Source organism: Elgaria multicarinata, chromosome 6 (genome assembly GCF_023053635.1).
Source record: "Elgaria multicarinata webbii isolate HBS135686 ecotype San Diego chromosome 6, rElgMul1.1.pri, whole genome shotgun sequence".
Lineage (NCBI taxonomy): Eukaryota > Metazoa > Chordata > Lepidosauria > Squamata > Anguidae > Elgaria > Elgaria multicarinata.
The window spans coordinates 407151-432523 of NC_086176.1; the positions used below are offsets into that span (position 1 = coordinate 407151).

General features: G+C 43.2%; 1 protein-coding gene across 1 annotated transcript in view; it reads right to left on the bottom strand.

Annotated features, from left to right (window-relative positions):
• The window catches only part of USP54 (ubiquitin specific peptidase 54), a 127512-nt gene that overhangs the window by 42553 nt on the left and 59586 nt on the right, over positions 1-25373 (bottom strand). Inside the window, exons 10-14 of the mRNA XM_063128890.1 lie at positions 20549-20719; positions 12198-12329; positions 11662-12024; positions 2622-2847; positions 758-897 (exon numbers count right to left, since the gene is read on the bottom strand). Of these exons, the coding sequence (XP_062984960.1) occupies positions 758-897; positions 2622-2847; positions 11662-12024; positions 12198-12329; positions 20549-20719 (1032 nt within the window). The remainder of the gene's footprint in view (positions 1-757; positions 898-2621; positions 2848-11661; positions 12025-12197; positions 12330-20548; positions 20720-25373) is intronic.

Below are 25373 nucleotides of genomic sequence, written 5' to 3' on the forward strand. Positions count from 1 at the left end.
TCATGATTCTATGATTCGATGATTCTACTCAGTTCATTAAAAATCTCAGTTCATTAATAATGTCAATTTCATTCTGCCTTCCCATCAATGTACACAATACTCCAGTCTTCCTACAACTAGTACACTGCCGCACTCTTCCCTACAGCCATACTAATAATTTTGTCCCTCATCAATAAAAAAAAACTCTTCCCCATTAACAGCTCCTACCAGCACCCATTCCTTAATTAGCCAAATCACACAATGAATACAAACACAAACACAGCACAAACACAAAAATAACAATGGGGCCCTATCCCTTATTACATGCTGGGGATGACTCCAAGGGACAACAGCCCTCGTTGGAAAATACTTTCTCATAACCACCGCTACACTTCTCCCCACTAAACACATATGCCCCAAGTCTTTAGAGAGAGCAGTGCGTTTCTGTCTTGGGGGGCTTCCAAATGAGAGTTTATTGCACAATCTCCCTGCCTCATTCATAGAGTTTTACTGGGGCCCAGACTAAGTCAACTTCCATTTGTAATCCTCCTGTGTTTTCTCACCACTTCACCTATCTTTTTACTTACTAGGAAAAAATCTGTTATGGGAAAGAGACAAAATAGCTGCACAGTGCCTTTTGTTTGGTAATGCTCGGAGCGTCCTGCTTGGAAGCAAACCTGGTTTCAAACTGCCAACCCTAGTGGGTTGTTTGATTATGCGAACAGGGCCTCTATATTCCAGGACTGCAAGTATTTGGAGATAGAAAATGACACCTTACCATTACCAATGGAGTGCTTGTTGTTTGCCCAGCAAGTAGCAGATGAAGCAGATTCTACTTCTAAGATGCTGCTGCTATGTGATTTGGGGATATTACGCCAAGCAGGGACAAAACCTCCAGGTCGTTTCATATGAGAATCCCTTTAAAAGGAAGAAGAGAATCCCTTTAAAAGGAACTTCTTGGTCTCTGTGTTTGATTCTGAAGAAGAAATAGTAGAACCAAGATCTCTACATTCTTTCTTGAACTTGCTGATACTTAGTAAAACTACCTGGAGGCTAGCATACATTTTATTTATTTATTTATTACATTTTTATACTGCCCAATAGCCGAAGCTCTCTGGGCGGTTAATAGATTGTACTCTCTGCCCTCTTGGGTGCACTTTCCACCCAGTGGCCTTAGCTATGGCTGAAGGCTTACATAAGCACCAGTCTTATTCACAGTGAATGCTAATTAGAAGTTCTATTACTCATTTATTCATTTATCTCATTTATATGGTGCCCAACAGCCAAAATACTCGAGGATGTTTAAAAAATTTAAACTCTAAAATACAACATAAAACGTAATTAATCTTTAATTTTTTTAAACAGAATAAAACCAGAGTAAAACCAGTATCGGGGTAATGACCTAAAAACACAATAATACATTTAAAAACAAAACTGAAGGCCTAGAAAGTAATAAAAGGGTCTTCACCTGCTGCTGGAAAGGCCACAATGCAGGTGGCCAGGCTAGCCTCTCTTGAAAGGTGCTGAGTGCTGCCACCACTGAAAAAACCCTCTCCTTAGCCGCCTCACTTTATTCGGTGGGGGCTCAAAAGAAGAACTTGGGGTCTGCACAGGTGTACAAGGGAGGAGACAAAGCCCCAAGCCATTTAGTGCTTTAGAAGCTACTACTAGTGAAATAAGCTTGGGGGTTTGAAACCAGCTGTTGCCAATCTATCCTAGAGATGACAGTGGCTAGGGGGAGAGAGCACACAATCCCAAAGCCTTCTCTCAAACCCTTATACGTGGAATGCTCCCGTCAGCCTGGCCAATGGTGAGGGATGGTGGGAATTGTAGGCAAAATATTGGGAGATTATTATATTATATTATAAGGAATAATTAAGGAATTATAAGAATTATGTCTGCACTAGGCCTTGTTCAGATATCTCAATTATCTCTTTAAACCAGAGAAAATATGGGGCTTTAAGAGCTAGCTTACGTTTTGTAAGGCAGCAATCCCATAAATATACAATGATTAATTTTGGGTGTGTCTAAGCATCTTACCTAAAGTGAAAAAATAAAGGATTGTTTGGGCACTTTTAGGGATGTACTTTACCACATGTACAAGGGCATGCTACTGGAACAGTAGTTAGAACCAGCCGTATAAGTATATCTTATACAAGAATATGTTCATATAAGCCTTATTACTTGAAATCTACCAGACCAGTTTTGCTCATTTTTGTTTTAAACTGAGCAGTGTAGACGTGCAAAATATTTTGAAAGTTCAAAGCTCAAGTTTAATAGCAGTTCATTTCCTCCGCACCAAACAGGCAGGGCAGTCCCTCCTCAAGCAGGGTGACAGATAGTCCTCTTCGGCCAATCAGTGTGGTATGAAGGCGGGCCATGGATGCAGTCACGTGGTTAGGGTGTCACCACCGGTGGGTAGAGGGAAGGGGATAGAGGTGGCCAATCGGGGTGTGTGAAAGAGGGGCTGGGGTCATGCCATATGCAATTTTGGAGGGGGGGATTCACTATGCACGAGCCACATTTGCATTATTCATGAGGATTATTTTTCTAATTTACATACCACCACTAAGTGGAACTGAGCTTGTGAGGTGAGCTTTGATGTTATAAAAGGAATTAAAATATATTTTTAGGAAACCTACCTGGAGGTGCTGGAGCTCTCTGACAAAGGCATGTCCAGACTGACTGGGCTGCTGCTGTTGCGCTCACTGCTTTCATAACCAGATTCCATCCTTTGGATCAGATGAGGGTGCTGATCCACCATATGGTGTGCACCCCGACCTAGGGCCCAGTACTTATACCTGCTGGATCGGTTTGATCTTGTTTGAGAGACTGGCTCCTTCAGCTCATCTTCCATAAATTCTTTAGCTAATAAGATAAAAAGAACATGAGATGATGACAGAAGAATCAATTTTCATTCTTTCACACTCTACAACCATACATTTCGGCTTCATAGATACATGTTACTTACTTGTAATTGATGTTCTCCAAGTGGTTACTGTACACTCGCAGGGATGGGATGCGTGCTTCCTAAAGTCAAAGGTGAGGAACCCATATCTAAGGGGTGGGTGGGGTGAAGACCTTTATGCTTAGTTCTTTCTAACTATCTCAGGAATAAAGAGATACTAGCAGTGCGCAGAAGCCGGGCAAGTTGTGTGACTGCAACATCAGTTACAGTTAGCAGCCTGTCTTTCTTCTTTATAAACTCGGTGAAGTCACACTAATAGGAGACTAACAAGCCAGTAAACTTGGAGGTAGGTGATGTATCTTCACATGAAGAGATTCTCCAGAAACAGTCTTCCAAAAGAGGCATCTGCTCTGGAGCACACATCCACTAAATAATGCTTGATAAAGTTCAATGGAATCAGCCAGGTTGCTGCTCTACTTAACTCTTCCAACAGAACACCTCTAACAAAGGCAGATGAAGAAGCAATAAGCCCTTGTTAACTAATCGGGGAATCTGACCAGACAGCTCATAAGAGAGATTTATGACAGCAACAATCAACTTAGAGAGCTGCTATGAGGGTACCCATAGTCCCAGATGAACAGACTTTAGTCACTGCAGAAGAGGGTTCTCTAACTGAGGTAAAAGGTCAACAGCTGACAAATCCCTAGGATATGAAGGGCTCATTCCCATTCATCTATCAGATTCAGCAAAAAGGGTAGACAAGATGATGTCCTGGGAGAGATGGTACAAATAGACATTGGGCAATATCAGAACAGAGGTCCACTTTTCAATGCATAGATTCGGGTAAAGTGGGTCGTGCACAGTGCACTTGGTTCCCCATCATGTCAGGGGACAGACATGATGGTCACAAAATGGGCAGTCTTCAGGGACAACAAGCATGAGTCCTGGGTTGAGCTGATCTGCCCATGTACAGTGCAGCACCAACAGAGGCTGGGTTCGGATGGGGGAAGGGTGTTGGTACAATCATCTATAAGGAGTTCAAATACTTGAAAGGTTGTCACACAGAGGAAGGCCAGGATCGCTTCTCGGTCATCCCAGAGTGCAGGACATGGAATAAAGGGCTCAAGTTACAGGAAGCCAGATTCCGGCTGGACATCAGGAAAAACTTCCTGACTGTTAGAGCAGTGCAACAATGGAATCAGTTACCTAGGGAGGTTGTGGGCTCTCCCACACTAGAGGCCTTCAAGAGGCAGCTGGACAACCATCTGTCAGGGATGCTTTAGGGTGGATTCCTGCATTGAGCAGGGGGTTGGACTCGATGGCCTTGTAGGCCCCTTCCAACTCTGCTATTCTACGATTCTATGATTCTATGATTCTTCCTTTCCCCCCCCCCCCAACAATGTTTTATCAATGCACATCTGCACATCCTTGGTGCCTGCCCCCCCTTCCTTCATGTGGAGGTCTGTATCAGTGAGCCTCTTCCTGACTGTTAGAGGAGTACAACAATGGAATCAGTTACCTAGGGAGGTTGAGGGCTCTCCCACACTAGAGGCCTTCAAGAGGCAGCTGGACAACCATCTGTCCGGTGTGCTTTAGGGTGGATCCTGCACTGAGCAGGGGGTTGGACTTGATGGTCCTTCCAACTCTACTATTGGTGTCAGAGAAACAAGCTAAGGATTCTATTGGTATGCCAACTACCTATCAGTCTTTCTGTGTGGGCTAGCTGAGGTGTTTTCTGGTATTGTGTTGGAAAATCCCTTGTGGGCCTGGGGGATTTTAACATTCACACTGACCTGCTTTAGGGGGACCAGCTCAGGACTTCAGGCCCACCATTATGCTGCCTGGGTAGCTAATTAAGCCAACACATTCAGCAGGGCATACTCTTGACCTAGTGTTTTCAACTAAGTGTGAAGCTGGACATGTGGAATTTGGGGGGGGGGGATTTCTCTGTGAACCTGTTAACATGTCAGACCACTTAAATTGACTGCACAGGGGTGGTGGATTAAGAAGGTCCACTCCAGGAGATTCATGGAATCTGCGCGATTCCTGAATGCTCTTGGTTCTGATTAAGATGGCTGATGCTCAATTACAGTTTGATCCATTTTCTCATGCTCAATTGACTTTATAGGGAAATCCAGATTTTAAAATGAAGCTATATATATTATTTTGTGGTGGACATAAATTGATTTTTTACCCTGGATCAATTATTGGGTCCTGGCTTTGAGTTTTCATCATCTTCTGATTTGTGTGCCAAATACAATTTACCTGCTTTGGCTGAATGGCAATACTTGCAATTGCAACATCTGTTAAAATCTAGATCTGATCCGGCCGCTTTTACACTTCAGAGTCTCCAATGTCATTGGAATCACTTATAGTGGCTGATCAGTCATACTGACCCATGATTCCTGTATACAAATACTTACTCTCAGTAAATAAATACGATATTTAGGATCTAAGCCAGGAATGGAATATCGAATTGGATTGCCCCATTTTGCCTAATCAATGCATCATGGTTTTAGCATCTGCACCTGAAGTATCTACAGATCTAGGCCTAAGTATTATTCAGCTAAAAATCTTGTTTCGGGTCTGTTGGACTCCACAACATCTCTTTAATAAGGGCTTATCTAATTCACATAATTAATAAGGCCTTAAAAACGTCTTATTCTACTATCACCTTTTCATAAATGAATACTGTTTTGCTGCTACTGCCCTTGCTGTTTTTATTGTTAGTTTTTACTGTTAGCTTTTATTGGTTTTAACTGATATTTTAGTGTCTGTGATTTTATTGCTTTTAATGTTTACACTGCTTTATGTATGGTTGTAAGCTGCCTTGGGAGGGCTTCTGCCCTGAAAGGCGGCTAAGAAATATTTTAAATAAATACATAAATCAACATATAAATGGTTGGTATATAGGCACCACTTGCAAATGGACAAATACATGGACATTTGTTCTGCTTTTGTTGAAGCTTATGCATAATCATCTATCTTGTTACAAAGTTGTACTTAATGGAGTACTGATATTTCTATGCATGTAATTATTTCTCCTCCTCCTCCTCCTCGGTTTACCCCTTCTTTTTCTATGATTTATTTTGTTTTGTTAAAATTACAATTAAAAAAATCAATTTATAAGATGGCTAACAGTCCTGTCAAGGTTCTGGCCTCACTATAGTATGGTGAGATGGGAAGGCAGGTTGCTTACCTGTAACTTAAGTTCTTCGAGTAGTCATCTGTGCATCCACATATACGGGCTCTGCACGGAGCCTGGCTTCAGGAATTTTTTATAGTTGAGGAAATGTTTTTGGTAGGAACCCTCCCCCACTGTCCTTCTGCACATGTCCCAACAGGATCCCGCCCATCTCCTCAGCTACTTGAGACCACCTAACATGACCTCAGATCTGAGACAAGATCACATTCAATACCGACATCAGACACATTCTCTGAAGAGGGCTTTTATGTTCATACGCCAACAAGGGCCACTTTCTAGCTAATGTGGAAATAAAAAAGAAAAACTAAGCTAACCCTTTTTTTAGTATGAAACAACAACAACAAATTAACGAAGAAATGAGAAACAAAAAGACAAAAAGAATAAAAAACGCAGCATTATTCTATTCGCAATCTATTTGCACTATTCTATTTGCAGATTATACTGGTGATTATACTGGAAGACCCTCTAAAAGGAATTGAAATCTTAATGAGAAAATTGAAAGAACTTGGTGCAGTAGCCGGTTTTAAGGCTAACAAACAGAAGACAAAGATGTTAATAAAAAATATGAAATCCCAAGAGCAAACAAAGTTAATAGATAAAACAGGTTTAAAATTGAAAAGAAGGTAAAATACTTGGGTATTACTCTGACAAATATGAATTGTTTGTTATTTCATAACAATTATGTTAAAGTATGGAATGAAATTAAAAGAGATCTAGTAAGATGGGAGAAAATTCATTTGCCTCTCTTGGGTTGAATTGCTACAATTAAGATGAATGTATTACTGAGAATGTTGTTTTTGTTTCAGACAATACCTATTGTGACATCAGAGTTACCATTCAAGCAGTGGCAGAAGGATATATCTAGATTCATATGGCAAGCAAAAACAAACAAACAAACAAAAAAAACACACACCAAGAGTTAAACACAAAATATTACAAGATGCTAAGGAAAGAGAAGGTTTGGGTGTACCAGACCTGAAGTTGTATTTTTCTGCCTGCTGCTTGGTATGGATGAAGGAATGGATGTTGTTGAGAAATAGAAGACTATTGGAGCTGGAAGGGCATGAATTGAGATTTGGGTGGCATGGGTATTTGGGGTATGACAAAACTAAGGTTAATGTAGAATTTAAGAATCATTATGTAAGACGTGCAATTTTGAGAATATGGAATAAATACAAGCCTAGGCTTTGTCAGAAAATACCATTGTGGTTATCAACACAAGAGGCATTCCATAGAAGAGAAATGACAAGCATGTATAATTGGTTGACATATTGCGATTTATTAGAATTTTCGCAAGGTGAATATAAACTAAAACTAAGAGAAGAGTTGATAAAAGAAGATCATGCATGTCAATGGTTTTCCTATTTACAAATTTCAGAAAGGTTTAAAGTATATAAAAGAACCTCTGGTTTTGAGCAAACAAAGTCTGAATTTGAAAGGGAATTATGTACAAATGATGAACATGTTGTTGCAAAGATGTATAAACTTTTGTTAAAGTTCGAGACGAAGGACGAACATGAAAAGGATTGTATGATAAAGTGGAGTCAAAACGTTGGATATAATATACAATGGAACAATGGGAAAATATGTAGTTAAAAGCTTTAAAGTTTACATTAAGCTCTAGTCTTAAAGAGAACTTTTATAAGATGATGTATAGATGGTATATGTCTCCTTCAAAATTGGCTAAAATCTATAAAGGGGTCTTGGGAATTTGTTGGAAATGTGAACAACAAGTAGGAACATTCTATTCACCTATGGTGAACTTGTAAAAAAGCTAAAAATTTCTGAATTCAAATTCATTCTTTAATTCAGAAGATATTAAAGACTAATATACAACTGAAACCAGAATACTTTCTTTTGGGTTTAATGGACAATCACCACCTTATCTTCTGGGAGACGAGCTGTTTGGCCTACTGAAGGAAAATTGAGTGGGCTTGATCCCCAATAGGCTAGAAAACAGGGGAGAAGGCAAAGCAGCACTAGCTGCCTGACTCATCTCTCACTGCCTCCTCAGCTGCCTGTGAGGTTGTCACTGACGGTCAGAGAATAGTTTCAGCACTGCAGTGGGCCTTGTAATTTGTAGCTAAGATTTAACTGGAAGTTGTTGGGAAGTGCTTGGGCCTATTTGGCCTGTGGAATGTCAGAATCTGTGTGAGGTTATCTCTGTCCGTGGCCTTAGCTAGACCTAAGGATCATCCCAGGGTCATCCCTGTTCATGTAAATGACACACAGGGGATCCCAGGAGCAGGCAGGGTTCTGCTCTGAGTTCGCACAGCATTGCAGAGCAGGCTGGCGTCACTTTACTCCCCCTGGCTCAAACTTGAGAGGCTAGGAGCTCTCTGCGAGAACCCGATAAGAGTTGGGGAGGAGTTTATAGAAGTGTCACTCAGATTGAAGTCATCCAGGAGGGCTGATCAGTGATGCCATTTGGACAGGGGCCTTGCTGAAAGGTCAAAGGTCCTTGTCTGTCAAGTGGTCCAGAGGAGGCGTCTAATAGTCAAGCCTCCCTTTTTAAGCTGATGCAAAGGTGAGGAGCCTTTGCTAGGGACATCTTGTTTGCAATGCCCCAAACCTCTCCTTGGATACATCATCGTCTTGGCCTCTGGAGGCACCCTGCACATGGACTCTCCTAACTGGAACTTCGGATTGCTAAGGACTTGCCATGAAAAGTAATGTGAGGCTTGAATCATAGAATAGCAGAGTTGGAAGGGTCCTACAAGGCCATCTAGTCCAACCCCCTGCTCAATGCAGGAATCCACCCTAAAGCATCCCTGACAGAATAGAACCGTCACAGATTTGAACTCTTGTTTGCTGTGGATTCAGTGTCTTTGTCGTCAGTTCAGTGTACCGGCAAACTGGGTTTTATCTACGACTTTTGGACTTTCCTCTGCCTGAACTCATGCGGCATGGAGTTGCCAGTGCAAAAGCAGTGGCACGGAACTCCTTGCATTGGTGAGTTTACCGTTCCCTTGATCATGGCCTTGACCATGTTGCCTGGAGTTACCAATGAATGATCCAAAGTTGGACTTAGCTCTCTTTGGCGTGGGTTGTTAGGTCTTTCAAGAATTTGCCCCTCTGATTGCCTGAGGGATCATATCAGTAATTATCCCCATTCCTTGTCCAGGTTTGGAACCCATGTATGGATTTGCCAGAATGTGGGCTTGCCTGAGGGACTGGGAAACCTGACACCGATGAGTCTTTCCCTTGGGCTATTGCTGTTTTCAAAGCCTCCATCCTGGACAATGCAGCCAGAGCCCAAATGGCTGCCAAGGAACTTTGCCTATTCCCAATGACAGGAACGCTGTGGAGCTGCTGGAATTGTAGGACTTAACATAGACACCAAGTTAAGAACTGGCTTTTGAGAGAGGCCTTTGGCATAGACTGAAGGCATTTGATTGTTTTATTGCTGGCTTCTGTGTTAGGGTTGTTTCCCCCCATTTTGATCTGTGTTGCTTTAGTTTTGATGGTATGATTATTTACTTTGCTGTTTCATGCTGCCATTTTCTTTTCATTTTTTATTATTTGCAAGTATGTTTTTATTGTTATGATGTAATTTTATTTTTAGTTGTAAGCCACTCTGTTTTCTTTCTGAAGAAGAGAGGGCATATGATATTAGTAATGATGGCTATATGGTAGTTCCAGGATTAGAGGCAGCATGCCTTTGAATACCTGTAACTGGGGGTGAACAGTAGCAGAGTGCTATTGCCCTCATATTCTGCTGGTGGGCTTCCCATAGGCATCCAGCTGGTCACTATGAAAAACAGGATGCTCAACCTGATAGGCCTTTAGTATAATCCAGAACGGCTCTTCAAAAAGAGTATGTTTATATTCTAATGGGCTACACATTATTTTACAACAAACAAGTTCTTTTAATAAAGAATGAATGGCATTCTTTATCAGGCATCATATTGCGCAATAGTTCATGTATGTATATAATAGCTTGATACTGGAACCAGGACAAGTCACCACAGATGTCATCCACTGATTTATTTGAGTGATCTTTGACCCCTATTTTATGGCTAGCAACTGCCTAATCATTGCAATTTGCTCTAGGGATGTTGTGAGAATCCAGTTGGGGCTAGAGGTTCGGGAATTTCTCACTTGCTTGGCCTCTGAGACACCAGTCTGCAGATCTCTGCGCTTTCCTGACTTGGTGCATGCTGAGTTGGGCCAGCGTGGGGATCCCCGCTTGTCTGTGAGCTGCCATTTTGTGTAAGAATGGCAGATTAGCTATTTATGTAAATGGTCTAATTTTGTGTAAATGGGACTATTTATGACCACCATTTTATGCAAATGGTGACAGCTGAGCCGGCATTCTTATGCAAAATGTGTTTTGCAGGATGGGGGGACGCCATGCACCCGTGGACTGTTTGGTGGCTCACACAGCACATGGAAAAGGATTGGGCGGCTGGCAGGGTCCAGTGTGCAACACGGGCTCCGGTGAGTTTGCCCAACCCTAATTTGCTCATTATCTAAAACTAAGCAGAGTATTGTTTTCTAAAATAGAACAGGTTAAATATTTTAAAAATGTAGCAGGCGCCCTTTCAAGTTGTATAAAATTTGTATTAAACTTGAAATCACCTTAACCTTCCATCAAGCAATTAGTATGAACTTTTATTTAGGAATTATCTAAGTAATAAATGAAAAGCTTTGAATGAAATCATTTAGATTGGCCTTTTTCCTGTTGCTATAAATGACTATTGTAAATCAATCCACCCTGTCTCTCTCCCTTTAACACACTTAGATAGATGTCCATCATCAGTCTCCATTTAGTTTTCAGCGCTTTGCAATCCTTATAGAGCTTTCTAGTACTTCCCATGTTTTTCTCCTCATCCGATTGCCACATCATTGAACAGCATCATTTATCCATTCTGAATCCAGGCATCCCTCTTTCACTCATTGGAACTCTGAAGCTTTTGGTGGGTGGGGTGGGGGTGTCATCTCAAAATGTCTTCACCGTTCTTTGCACAGGTTTCTGGTTAAGATTTTTGCATCTCTTTTCCTAGCAATTCATGGCAAACATCAGGATTAGCCAGCATTTTCATCGACATTTTTGAGTTCTGGGGTTTGTTTATTGAAGATTAGTCTTTGGTCTAATAATTACAGAATTTTCCGATTAGAGGCTAGTCCTAGTCAAGCCCTTGCCGATTCTGTACCAGTCAATTTCATCATTGGATACTGCAGTAAGTAGGTGCTTCCTTTTCTAGTCTACCACCCTAAAATACTGTGCCACAGAAGAAAATAAGATGAAAATGCTGTGTTTTGCATATGCAAGTAGAGTGGAATACCTAATTATCTCACTAAGAAAAGAAAGACCTTGATTTGAAGTATTTAGACAAACGTTTCTCTTCCCATGTTATTCAGAATACAAAACAGACAAAACAGCCCAAAAAGAAAATTCAGGTTTCCCTTGCAGATTTCTAAATATTCATCTGACATAGTATAATAAATGGACTAGCCATGTTTACAAGCCAACAACATACATATATTAATGTTTCTACATAACAACCCAAAAAGGGCAAATGCATTTTTCTCTCCATCCGAATCCACATCTCTCCCACATTTTTACCTGCATCTTCAGAGAAGGGGCTGAGTTGTGTGTAGCCGCACTGTTTCCTCTTTTCTTTATTGAAGATGCTGTCTATGTTCAGAGACTCCCTTTTGGGTCTCCAAGTGGGTCGGTACTTGCTAGAAGAACTAGATTTGGATTCACTACTGGTACTCTCCATTTCCCAGTCTCGAGCAGGCAGACCTCTGGGCAGTGACTGTATTTCAGTCTGCTCTTTCCTTCCATGTGGTGAGTCCTGGGTTGTCTGTGATGGTCTGATGTGGATCATATTGCTGACTGTCTCTTTAAATTCCCTTAGCCTGCTGGTACTGCTGGATGTCTTAGGGGCAGTTCTGGGGGCTTGTTTCTCCTTCAATGTTTCCCCTGTAGTTTAAGAACAGAACAAGAAAAGCAGTGTGAGCAACATAAATAGCTTTCTTTAAATTAACTGCACTTTTCACATCATCTTTCTGAACTGATGCAGCCAGAAAGGAGACCCAGTTCGCATTTCAAACTGGACAAACACATAGATGTAAGAATTAAACCACTCTTCTTGCCTTCACTGTGGTATCCTGATGGCTGTGACTCATCTCCCTTTTTTCGAGATCTGCTGGAACTCCTCTTACGGTCTGTCAGTGAGCCCTTTTTGGAAATATGCCTCTGATTACATTCACTGTCAGTCAGGTGTCCTGGAAGAATAGAATACACTTCAGATGGAAAGAACATTCCAATTGGCCATTCAGCATTCTAAGAATAGTAGACCTCATTCATTCCCCACAAACATCCAATATATAAAGATTGCCAGTTAATGCTTGAGCATGAGGGAAATTACTAACTTTAAATAATATGCATCTACAATAAGGTATTTAAAATTCAAGCAACTGACACTTGGGAGACTGCGGTTATGTGAGTGGTTAATCCATAGCGACTGAAAGCAATGCATTGCGCCTTATAGCTCAAGCACTACCAGGATCTTTTAGTGCTAACACTAATAGATCTCATGTGCATTTATAGAACAAAACACTCAAGAAAAAATATTAAGAAAGTTATGATAGAACAAAATTCCTGGAAAATAAAACTTTCTAACCTTCTGGATTTCAGAACGAAACTGCATGGTTCAGAAAGTAGTGGGCAGGGGCAATTCCCTTTCCTGCCACCTTCAAGAATGGACATTTAACAGGTCTAGTCCTATGTTCTTCATAATTTTACAGACTGTGTGCCATTCTCTAATGCAGGGATCCCCAACCATTTTGGACCTGTGGGCACATTTGGGAATTTGAGGACCATTTGTGGGAGCCAAAAACAAAACCCTAATCAGTGGATCGCAACTTTGGTATCTACCACCTATCACGTCCATGGATCTTAGGTTACGTTTTATTCAGCAAAAATGTTTCTTTCATATCTATTGGCGACAACAATATCTCTTTAATAAGGGATTCTCAAAACTGGATAATTGCTGGCAGTGCAATATAGCTAATGCTTCTTTTCAACACATGTTTTGGCAATGCCCAGTAGTAGGGTTTTTTTTCTTTTTGTGAGGTGGTTATTACACAGATAAATTTTGGACTGGAGCAGTCTTTAATATGTACTGATTTACATGCTCTTTTAAATTATTTACCTGCTTCATAGAAATTAACAGTCAGCGTAAACAGACTCTCCATGCCCTTTTGACAGCTAAAAGATTAATATTACAACACTGGAAGGACAAACACTAACCTCCTATAATGCAATGGATTCAGGACCTTACAACACTTTTAGTATTTGAACTGCTAGAAAGTTGTATGCATTTCATATGTATTCATTGCTATGCATGTATTCAAATATGCAAGTTGCTTACCTGTAACTGTAGTTCTTCGAGTGGTCATCTGTGCAGTCACACATATGGGCTCTGCGCCTGCGCGGAGCTACTGTCGGAAAAACTTCTAAAGCTGAGATTTTGGCGGGAACCCTCCCCCACTCTCCAGTGCGCATGTCTGGGAGGGTTCCCGCCCAGCTCCTCAGTTCTCCTGAGACCTTAGCCTCGGTACCGAGGAGCATTTATTTTATGTAATGTAGCACCACACCGAAGCGGGGACAGTGGGTGGGTTGTGTGACTGCACAGATGACCACTCGAAGAACTACAGTTATAGGTAAGCAACTTGCATTTCTTCTTCGTGGTCTCTGTGCATCACACATATGGGCGATTAGCAAGCTGACTTACCGGAGGCGGGTAGGTGTCAGTGCAGGATTGATGACAGGATCGCTCTTCCAAACGAGCAGTCGGCTCTAGCTCTCGTATTGAGTCTGTAATGCCGAATAAAAGTTGTGGCCCTTGACCATGTTGCAGCTCTGCAAAGTTCTGTGACAGAGATGCCCTTATTGAATGCGGTAGATGTTGCAATTGCCCTGGTGGAATGGGCTTTGACACCTGCTGGAGGCGTCATGCCTGCTAGTTCATAAGCTAGAGATATGGTCTGAACTATCCATGATGATATTCTCTGTTTTGATGCAGGTAGACCTCTCCAAGGACCACTGTGGCAGATAAAGAGTCGCTGTGATTTACGGATTGTGTCCGTGCGTGACTTGTAAAACGCCAGTGCTCGTCTAACATCGAGCATGTGAAGCGATCTCTCAATATCTGACGTGGGAGACTGGAAGAAGGCTGGAAGAATGATGTCCTGGTTCACATGAAACGATGATACGACTTTTGGGAGGAATTGACTATCTGGACGCAACACGACCTTATCCCGATGGAATGTTAGGTACGGTTCGTCAACCCTGAGTGCTGCCAGTTCACCAACTCTTCTAGCTGTGGAGATTGCAATGAGGAAAACAAGCTTAAGTGTTAGCAACCTTAAGTCCACCGTGGCCAACGGTTCAAATGGTTTGGTTAACAGGGCATGGAGAACAACGGATAGGCTCCATGAAGGAACAGGGGATTTAACAGGGGGATGCAAGTTATGAAGACCCCTTAAAAACCTTTGGACAACTGGATGTACAAATACGGAACAACCGTTCAACTTATCATGGTATGCAGAAATTGCAGCCAGGTAAACTCTTATTGATGAATATTTTAGGTTTCTTTGAACTAATTGTAATAGAAACAATAAAACTACATTTATACCACATTTTCGTGGGTCAGAGTCCTTTGTTATGGCAAACTTTGAAAAGGTTTCCCATTTTCTCTTGTAAGAGAGCCTTGTCGACGGTTTTAAGGCCGCGTCTAGTATGGCCTGTAGTTCAGGTGTGTAGACATCCTGGTTTACACTGGCATCAGCCTCCAGGCTGTCAGATGCAGGGAGTCCAGATCTGGGTGGTAGACACGACCCTGGCTCTGGGACAATAGATCTATTCTCGTTAGTAGCCGGTAGAATCTCCCGAGATCTGTCTAGGAGAGTGGCAAACCATGGTTGCCTGGGCCACCACGGGGCTACAAGTATGCAATTGGTGTTGTCTGCCACAATCTTTGCCAATATCCTTGTTAGTAACGGAACTGGCGGATACAGGTAAAAGAAGTCTGTGCTCCATTTGCGGAGAAAAGCGTCTCCCATCGATTGGTGTCCTGTTCCTGCCTTGGTGTAGAATTGGTTGCAGACGCTGTTGCCGGTTGTGGCAAAAAGGTCGATGGATGGGGTGCCCCATCTGTCGAACATGTTCTGAATGACGTCTGGGTGCAACTGCCATTTGTGGGCAGATGTCATGGTTCTGCTGAGTTGGTCTGCAAGTTGGTTGTGTTCTCCTGCAATGTGAACTGCAGTGATAGTGATGTGGCGAGCATTGCACCATTCTAGTATTTGGATAGTTAGGTGAACCAATGGTATTGATCTGGTTCCACCCTGTTTGTTTAAATGGAAGACTACCGACGTGTTGTCTGATGTTATCTGAATATGTTGATTGTAAAGTTGTGTCTGAAAAGCTCTTAGTGCCTTTTGAACTGCTAGTAATTCTAGTATGTTGATATGTCTGCGTTTGTCCTTTCCAGTCCAGTGCCCTTGTACTGTGAGATTCCTGTAATGAGCTCCCCATCCTACCCTCGAGGCATCGGTGGTTATGATCCCCGAGGGCTCTGAGGGATGGAAGGGGACACCTGTTAACAGGTTGCAGTGCGATATCCACCATAGCAGTGACCTTTGCACTTCTCGTGGTACATGAAGTGTGACTCGTCTTGCGTTTTGCTTTGGATTGAAAACTCTTGTGAACCAGAGTTGCATTCTTCGCATTTTCAGACGTGCAAGCCTTATCACCATAGTGGTGGATGCCATTAATCCTAACATTCTTTGGATGGTGATGGCCTTTTGCTTGTTTCGTCTTGTTATTGTGTTTGCAAGGTTGATAATGGTTGTTGCCCTGTGTGAGGGGAGGAATGCTCTGCATAAGTCTGCGTTGAGGATTGCACCTATGAACTTTATGGACCTTGTTGGAGTTAAGCAGGATTTTTCTTCGTTTATGTACAGGCCTAAGTCCTGAAGCAAGCGTTGTATGGTATTTAGTTTGTGACGTAATGACTGGCGAGACTGTGCGACTATCAGCCAGTCGTCTATGTAAGGATAAACCTGGATCCTTTGTTGTCTTAAGTAAGCACATACTACAGCCATGCACTTTGTGAACACGCGTGGTGCTGTGGACAGGCCAAATGGTAGCACTGTGAATTGGAATGCTTGTTGTCCTATGAGGAATCTTAGGTACTGTTGACTTTGGGCGTGTATGTCGATATGAAAGTATGCATTTTTCAGGTCTATCGATGCGAACCAGGCGTGTTTTGAGAGCAATGGTAGTATGTTTGCTAGGGAGACCATCCGGAACTTTTTTGGGGTTATGTAAGTGTTTAGGTCTCTTAAGTCTAAAATAGGACAAAGGCCGCCATCCTTTTTTGGTACGGTGAAGTAGCGGGAGTAGAATCCCTGATGTATTTGGGATTTTGGTGTTTTGATGATGGCTCTCTTTGCTAAGAGGGATAGAACCTCTTGCTTTAGTGGAGTTGAGGGGTTTGTGGCCCGAATGATGCCGGATGGTGGTGTTGTGTCGAATTCTATCCGGTATCCGTGTGCAATGACGGACAGAACCCATTTGTCTGATGTAATATACGTCCATGTTGGTAGGAATTTGGTTAGGTGCAGGCCGAATGGAGTCATTTGTTTGTTTATCCTGAATGTCCAGTCAAAGTCGCTGTTTGCCGGTGAAGTCGGTTTTGCGCCTTTGGAAGCGATTCCTTGACGAAGAGAATTGGCCTCTGTTTGATTTCTGTTGTATTGGTTGATTTTGGGAGCGTCCTTGCTGGAATCTAGGTCGTTCGTTTGATATCTCTGATACTGGGGTTGTGGCTGTCTGTACCAACGTCGTTGTTTGAATTGCTGGGTGGGAAATGTTAAACCCATTTTTCTCGCTGTTGTTCTTGCCTTTTGCACTGAGTCCATGGACTCGTCGGTTTTGGCATTGAATAGTCCCTCGCCATCGAATGGGAGGTCCTCGATGCGGGTCTTTGCTTCCTGTGAAAGCGCAGTTGATCTGAGCCATGCATGGTGACGAAGTGCAACGGTGCCGACCATTACTTTTGAGCCGCAATCCGTTTGGTGTTTTGCAGTACTTATTTGTTGTTTGGCAAGTCTTGAAGCCTCATCTGTGAAGACCCGAGCAAGTTCTCTCTGGTCATCACTTAGATTATTGCAAAATGAGGAAATCTTCTCTAGGAGGAACACCTGATACCTCGCCATGGTGGCTTGGTAGTTCGATACTTTAAGGCTTAGTGAGGCTGATGAATAGAACCTTCTTCCCATGAGGTCCAGGCGCCTGCCTTCTCTGTCCACTGGTGCTGAATGAATGCGTTGAGATCTACCCTGCGCTGACTCAATGATGACAGAATTTGGTTGTGGATGACAAAAAAGGAATTCAGCATCCTTCTCTAATACTTTATACATGTTTCCCAGCTTTTTTGAGGCTGGAGGTATTGATGCAGGTTGTTTCCAAGATTGTTGGATCGTTTGTAATAGTGTTGGGGCTAAAGGGATGGCTATAGGTAGAGCTGATTGTACGTTTATGACGTCAAATATTGGGTCGTCTAATGCCTGCACCGGTTGTGACGTTTGCAGTCCCAGGGATTGTGCCATACGCTGGATCTGATCAGAAAAATGTGCAAGGTCTTCAGATGGTGAGAGTGGCTCGTGTGGTGCTACTACTCCATCTGGAGAAGTAGTAGAAGGGGCAACTGAAGAGTAGGATTCTGAATCGGATTGGTAATCATCCGTTAGAGATTGTGGGGAAACTACTTGTACTGTTAGGTGTTGATCTTGATTTGGCTCCTCTCCCTGAGCTGCTGTTATGGCTGGGAGGTTGCTTGTATAGTGAGTCGACTCGGTATCGTGTCTCGGTACCGTGTATGGTACTGATGCGGGTTGCCGTGGTCGCAGAGAAGATTGTTCAGGTTGTCGCCGTGGCGATAAAGTGTATCGGTGTCGATCATCTTGGCGTCGGTATCGACGAGGCTCGTCGTAATAGTATTGGGATGAAATATCTGAGCGCCCATCTCGGTCCGAAAGGGGCGAGCGTGAGCGATGTCTGGAGTGGTATGGAGGGTCGTATCTATCCCTTGACCTGATGGATTGTCTCGACTCTGGAGAGTCGTTTCGATATCTTCTAACTTGTTGCTCTCTCGGTACAGCGGTTGCATGCTGGCCCGTTTGTAGAGGGATCTGTGTTTGAGGTGAGTCCCTTATTTCGCCCTCCGATATGGATACTGATGGTACAGTGTCATTTCTCGGTATCGGAGGGGATGGTGTAATAAGTGGCCTTGATGTCGATGGGAGAGGTATATTTCCCGTCCTCGATGTCGAGGGGGACTGTGTCTCCTGGGTCCTCGATGTCGACGGGTGTCTATCACCCATTTTCGATGTTGAAGGACGAGGTACTCTTGCAGTTCTCAATGTGGAGGGAGACTGTAGTGCCGTGCCTACCCTCGATGTCGAGGGGGATTGTCTGATGTCGACCATCGATGTTGACGGAGTTAGAGTGGTCGGTGGTGGTTTGTCTTTTTCTTCTTTTTCTTTTGAGCGTCAGGAGCTCTCATTGTTCTTGCCGCCTTTGCTAGCTTTTTTGCTCGTAGCTTTGTCGCTGCCCTCCCAGATGGGGGAGGTGCCTCTCTCGCCGCCAATACAGGCGGGGTATGAGGTTTGGCCACCGGAGCGTCTGTTTGCTCCCTGTTAGGCGTTGCCGCTGCCATGTTTAGTGTTGGATCCTGGACAGCTTGAAGAGCCTTTGTCCACAACTCTGCCTTTAAGCGGTCCGCTCTATTTTTCCTGGTTTGGCATGAAAACGCTTGGCAGTTATGGCAGGATTCCACTTTGTGGCCTTCTCCAAGGCACATTAAACAATGAGTGTGCCCGTCTGATGGTGGTAATTTAGCGCCACATCTTGTACACTTTCGAAATGGTGCCCTTAGGGCCATGCAAAAATTGAATTTTCACGATCAGCAGCCGCTGATCGTCTTATACGATAGAAGAAAAATTTATAAGAGAATTTTTTTTTTTTTAGGAGGATAAAGCTAAAGATTAAAGAGGAAGGATAGACAAGATTATGAGGTAAAAGGTAAGTAGAAAACTCAGCTATTGTTGTTTATTTTCACAGAGAAGAACCCGTCGAAGGAGAACTGAGGAGCTGGGCGGGAACCCTCCCAGACATGCGCACTGGAGAGTGGGGGGAGGGTTCCCGCCAAAATCTCAGCTTTAGAAGTTTTTTCGACAGTAGCTCCACGCAGGCGCAGAGCCCATATGTGTGATGCACAGAGACCACGAAGAAGAACCATGTGTGTATACTCTGTTACCTGCTAGCCAGGAAGGGCCAGCCTGGGAACTCCGGAAACCTTAAGTGTTGTTGTTTTTAAACTCTTGAACCTCTCCAAAACATGCTGATACCTCCCTCTAGTCCATACATGGGCAACATGTGGCCCTCCAGATGTTTTGGCCTACAATTCCAATCATCCCTGATGATTGCTTATGCTGGTTAGGGCTGATGGGGCCACACAAGCTGCCTCCCCCTGTCCACCATTGAAGGGAATTATGATGGTTAGTTTTAAAATTTATGTTAGCAAAAGACCAATTAGAAAAGCAGTTCCTCTGCCTCTTTGGAAGTTGCACAGATACACCAATGAGCATACAGAAGAACTCCTATATGCTTCCCCATTCATTTAAGTGGTTAAGACATTTCTATTTTATAGTAACACTGTAAGAGAAGAGTATTCTTACCCAAAAAGCCAAGAGATCAGAAAACGTCTGCATATTAGTTGGGTCTAGTCACTGCTTTCCAGCTAGAGCAAGGGCAAGGAACCTCTGGCTTGCAGGCCAAATTTGGCCAACTAAGCCAGCCAATCCAGCCCCAGGGCCTCACGCAAGGCCCCTTGCTCTCAGAAGGAGCAAGAGCGAGCCATGGCCGCAGGACCACAGCACAGTCCGCTTCACTCCTCCCTCTCCTTCCCTGAAGGGGAGGCAGAAACAAAGCTAGTTCAGGACTCAAAGCCACCACTCAAGGCGACGGCTGCTTCACTTCTCCCTCACCTTCCCCAATCAGGGAAAGCTGGCTTCGGATTCAGTGGGGCCCAAAGCAGTGGCTCCTCCAGGCAACAGCGGAGTCCTTTTGCCCCCTGCTTGCCATCCTGATTGGTACGTATAAGTGGTGTGCAAAGCAAGCACCTGGCACAGACGACACCTAGAGAAGCTGCCTTTCTCTGTGCAGAGAGGTATGGAGAAAGGCAAAATGAACAGAGTGATGTCAGGGGCATGGCCCAGAAGAGAGGCGTTGGGATGGGCTCTGCCTTCAGAACCACTCCTGTTCCTCACCCCTGAGCTAGAAAATATGTCCCCAGTACCCTATTTTAACCTATCTCAACAGTGTTTTCCCCATGAGCTCTATGATATTTGCCATAACTGAAGAAAGGAATTACCTGTGTCCCTGCTGCTCTGTGAAGCTACATCATTTTCCATGTTGTAAATGACAGTTCCTTGAGAATCAGAAGAGAAGTGACTGACCACAGATTCATGGTGGGAGTGTTTATAGGGATAGCTGTCTGCAGAAGAGTCTGTCCTAGTGTCACTTGTGATGGAAGGCTCACGCCCTGTTAAAAGGAAACCATATGAAAGTTAGAACTACAATTGAGAAAAGGGCTAAGACAGAATATAGGATATGGAAGACAGAAAATAAAACAATAGTAACAATAATGTACAAGATAAAGTATAAGAATCACTCTGTTTATGAATCCTGCAGTACAGCCAACCACCTTTTTGCTATCGATCAAATACACTCTTTTCTTCCTCAAGGACAGACATTTATGGGAAGTTTCTTCAATGGAGGAAGGAAGCCTTCAGGATACAGTATAGCATTGCAATAACAAAGGTCAGGCATACAAGTCCTTTACTGAGGGATAATTACACCAGAACATCTTACCAAATGCAGCATCTCAGAGGCAAATACACTGAAATGATGGTGCTTAGTAATTGTGTGAATTGATGCTGTTAGGAGAGAGTGACTGGACTCAGAGGACATTTCCTCTAAGCCTAATTTACCCAAATATCAATTTGTCATAGGGAAAATTAAGGGTAGGCAAAGAAATAAAGGGAATCATTTCCCCTCAATTCCACCCTGATTCTCTGTAATACTTTGTGGGTTCCCACTTGAGTTCTCTAAATATGAAAACTGAGATTCTGAGAACTATGCTAAAACTCCTGGATTCTGAACAAGTCCACAATCTGTATTGTGGCAACTAACAATGAAAATGATTCCAAATCCCATTGGAAGTTAAGGATAAAAATTATATCTTCTGAAGATATATTGGATAAATAGTTTTATCTGAATGCAGAATATAAACAAAGCCATGTATACTTTATGCCAAGAAAAGATTGAAATTCTATGATTAGATAAGCTGAATTTCTGCAACCATTATGAAAATTAAGAAAGCTCATTGACTTATTTATTTCACATGATTTACTCTGCTTCTATTAGCCATGACATTAGGCAAAAAGCTTTGCATAACATCTGTCCACTAGCATTATTTTTTGCCACTGCTCTGGTTTCTGATATTTAATTTCATCTCATTTCATTTCTATACCACCCCATAGCCGAGGCTCTCTGGGCAGTTCACAAAAATGAAAAACAACTAATGCATTATATAAAGTATAAAACCATGCTTGTAAGGACAAAAAACAGCACACACAACAACATATATCTAAAATTGAAAACAATTAGTCAGAGACAATCCAGGACCTGATCAAAAAGACTTGCTATATGCTGTCAAATGCCTGAGAGAAGACAGCAGTTTTAACCTGGTGTCGAAAAGTTGACAACTTTGTCCCCAGGCTGGCCTTGCCAGGGGGATCATACCATAAATGCAGGACCACCTCTGAGGAGGCCCACTCCCTTGCTGCCATTCTCCGAGCCCCCCTTGGAGGAGGATCCCAGAGGAGGGCCTTGGATGCAGAGCGTAGTGTATGGGTTGGTGCATTCTGAGAGAGGCGTTCCACCCAGTACTGTGGTCCCGAGTCACATAAGGGTTTGAAGGTCAAAACGAGCACTTTGAAATGTATAGGCAGCCAGTGTAAGTGGACCAGAATCGGTGTCATATGATCGGACCGTCTTGTCCCTGTTATCAGTCTGGCTGCTGCATTTTGCAAGCTGCAGCTTCTGAACTGTCTTCAAAGGCAGCTCCATGCAGAGTGCATTGCATCAGTCTAACTTGGAAGTTACCAGAGCATAGACAATTAAAGCCACATTATCCCTGTTCAAGAAAGGGGTGTATCTGGGCCACCAACTGAAATTGGTAGAAGGCACTGTGTGCCACTGAAGCTACCTATGAAGGAGACAAAAGTCGAGCATAGCCATACACGTACTCTGGATTTTAGGAAAGCTGATTTTAATAAACTCAGAACTATGATAAGTAAGGTCCCGTGGCAAGGGAGCCTAATGAGAAAAGGAGTGCAGGATGGGTGGGAGTATTTAAAAAATGAAATTTTAAAGGCACAGTTACAAACAATTCCAACAAGGAGAAAAGATAGAAGACAACAGAGGAAACCAATGTGGCTCCACAAAAAGCTTAGACATGACCTGAAAACAAAAAGGAATACATATAGGAAGTGGAAGGAAGGCCAGGCTACAAAAGAAGAGTACAGACAAGTGGCGCAGAAGTGCTGAAACGCCATCAGGAAGGCTAAAGCTCAGAATGAGCTGAGATTAGCAAGGGATGCTAAAAGCAATAAAAAGGCTTTCTTCAGATACGTGAGTAGTAAAAGACAGAGGAAAGAAATGGTGGTTCAACTGCTTAATGAGGATGGCAAATTGATAACATACGACAAAGAAAAGGCTGAAGTGCTCAATTCCTACTTTGCCTCGGTCTTCTCCCAAAAACGGGTCTATGACCCCCCTGGAAAAAGTGAAGCAGAAGTTGAGGGGGCAGGATTGCAGTTTGAGATTGATAAACAAATGGTCAAAGAAAACCTAATTTCCTTGAATGAGTTTAAATCTCCAGGGCCCGATGAACTGCATCCTAGAGTAATGAAGGAGCTAGCAGAAGAACTCTCAGAACCTTTGTCTATTATCTTTGCAAAATCATGGAAGACGGGTGAGGTGCCGGACGACTGGAGGAGGGCTAACGTTGTCCCTATCTTCAAAAAGGGCAAAAAGGAGGAACCTGGGAACTACAGACCAGTCAGTTTGACATCCATCCCTGGGAAAATTCTGGAGCAGATTATAAAGAAGTCAATCTGTAAACACCTTGAAATCAATGCAGTGATTACTAGAACAAGTCCTGTCAGACAAATTTGATCTCATTTTTTGATAGGATAACCTCCCTTGTGGACTGTGGGAATGCTGTGGACGTCATATATCTTGACTTCAGCAAAGCTTTTGACAAAGTACCACATGACATTCTGATTAACAAACTAGCTAAAAGTGGGCTAGATGGAACAACTATTAGGTGGATTCGCAGTTGGCTACAGAATCGGACTCAAAGAGTACTTATCAATGGAACCTTCTCAAACTGGGGAGAGGCAACGAGTGGGGTGCCGCAGGGCTCAGTCCTGGGCCCAGTGCTCTTCAACATTTTTATTAATTTATTTATTTTTTATTTATCATACTTATACCCCGCTCCTCAGCCAAAAAAGGCTCTCGGAGCGGCTTACACTTAGCAAAAGAGACAATTAATGATTTGGACGAGGAGGTGCAGGGAACGCTGATCAAATTTGCGGATGACACAAAATTGGGTGGGATAGCTAATACCCTGGAAGACAGAAACAAACTTCAAAGTGATCTTGATAGGCTGGAGTGCTGGGCTGAAAACAACAGAATGAAATTTAATAGGGATAAATGCCAAGTTCTACATTTAGGGAATAGAAACCAAATGCACAGTTACAAGATGGGGGACACTTGGCTCAGCAATACTACAAATGAGAAAGATCTTGGAATTGTTGTAGATCACAAGCTGAATATGAGCCAACAGTGCGATATGGCTGCAAGAAAGGCCAATGCTATTTTGGGCTGCATTAATAGAAGTATAGCTTCCAAATCACGTGAGGTACTGGTTCCTCTCTATTCGGCCCTGGTTAGGCCTCATCTAGAGTATTGTGTCCAGTTCTGGGCTCCACAATTCAAGAAGGATGCAGACAAGCTGAAGCGTGTTCAGAGGAGGGCAACCAGGATGATCAGGGGTCTGGAAACAAAGCCCTATGAAGAGAGACTGAAAGAACTGGGCATGTTTAGCCTGGAGAAGAGAAGATTGAGGGGAGACATGATAGCACTCTTCAAATACTTAAAAGGTTGTCACACAGGGGAGGGCCAGGATCTCTTTTCGATCCTCCCAGAGTGCAGGACACGGAATAACGGGCTCAAGTTAAAGGAAGCCAGATTCCGGCTGGACATCAGGAAAAACTTCCTGACTGTTAGAGCAGTGCGATGGTGGAATCAGTTACCTAGGGAGGTTGTGGGCTCTCCTACACTAGAGGCCTTCAAGAGGCAGCTGGACAACCATCTGTCAGGGATGCTTTAAGGTGGATTCCTGCATTGAGCAGGGGGTTGGACTAGATGGCCTTGTAGGCTCCTTCCAACTCTGCTATTCTATGATTCTACCTGAGCCTCAAGTGAAAAAGATGAATCCAAGGGGACCCCCAACCTAAGAGCCTGCTTCTTTAGGGAAGCTGGCCACCCAAGTAGGAGCGAAACAACTGCAATGCAGTACCTCCCACTCCCAACTCAGATGATCATCCCAGAAGGATACCATGGTCAATGATATCGAAAGCCGCTGAGAGTTCAAGGAGAATCAAGAGGGTCACACTCCCCCTGTCTTTCTCCTGGCATAGGTCATCACACAGGGCGACTAAGGCTGTTTCCGTGTCCAAAGCCGGACTTAACCCTGACTGAAATGGATCTAAATAATCAGTCTCATCAAAGAGTTTCTGGAACTAGTAGGCAACCAACCACTCAAGAACCTTGCCCAAGAAAGGAACATTTGCCACTGGCCTAAAATTATTAACATTTTCTGGGTACAGGAAGAGTTTCTTCAGGAGTGGCCTCACCACTTTGAGAAAGCCCAGAATCACTCCCTCTCAGAAGGAGGCATTTATCACTTCCCTGGCCCAGTGAGCTGTTTCCTTCCCTGCCAGTTTTTATAACCCAAGAGGGGTAAGGATCCAATAAAGAAGTGGTTACATGAAGCTGTCCAAGCACCTTATCCACATCCTTGAGTTGTAGCAACTGAAACTCATTCAAGAAAACTGGACAAGGCT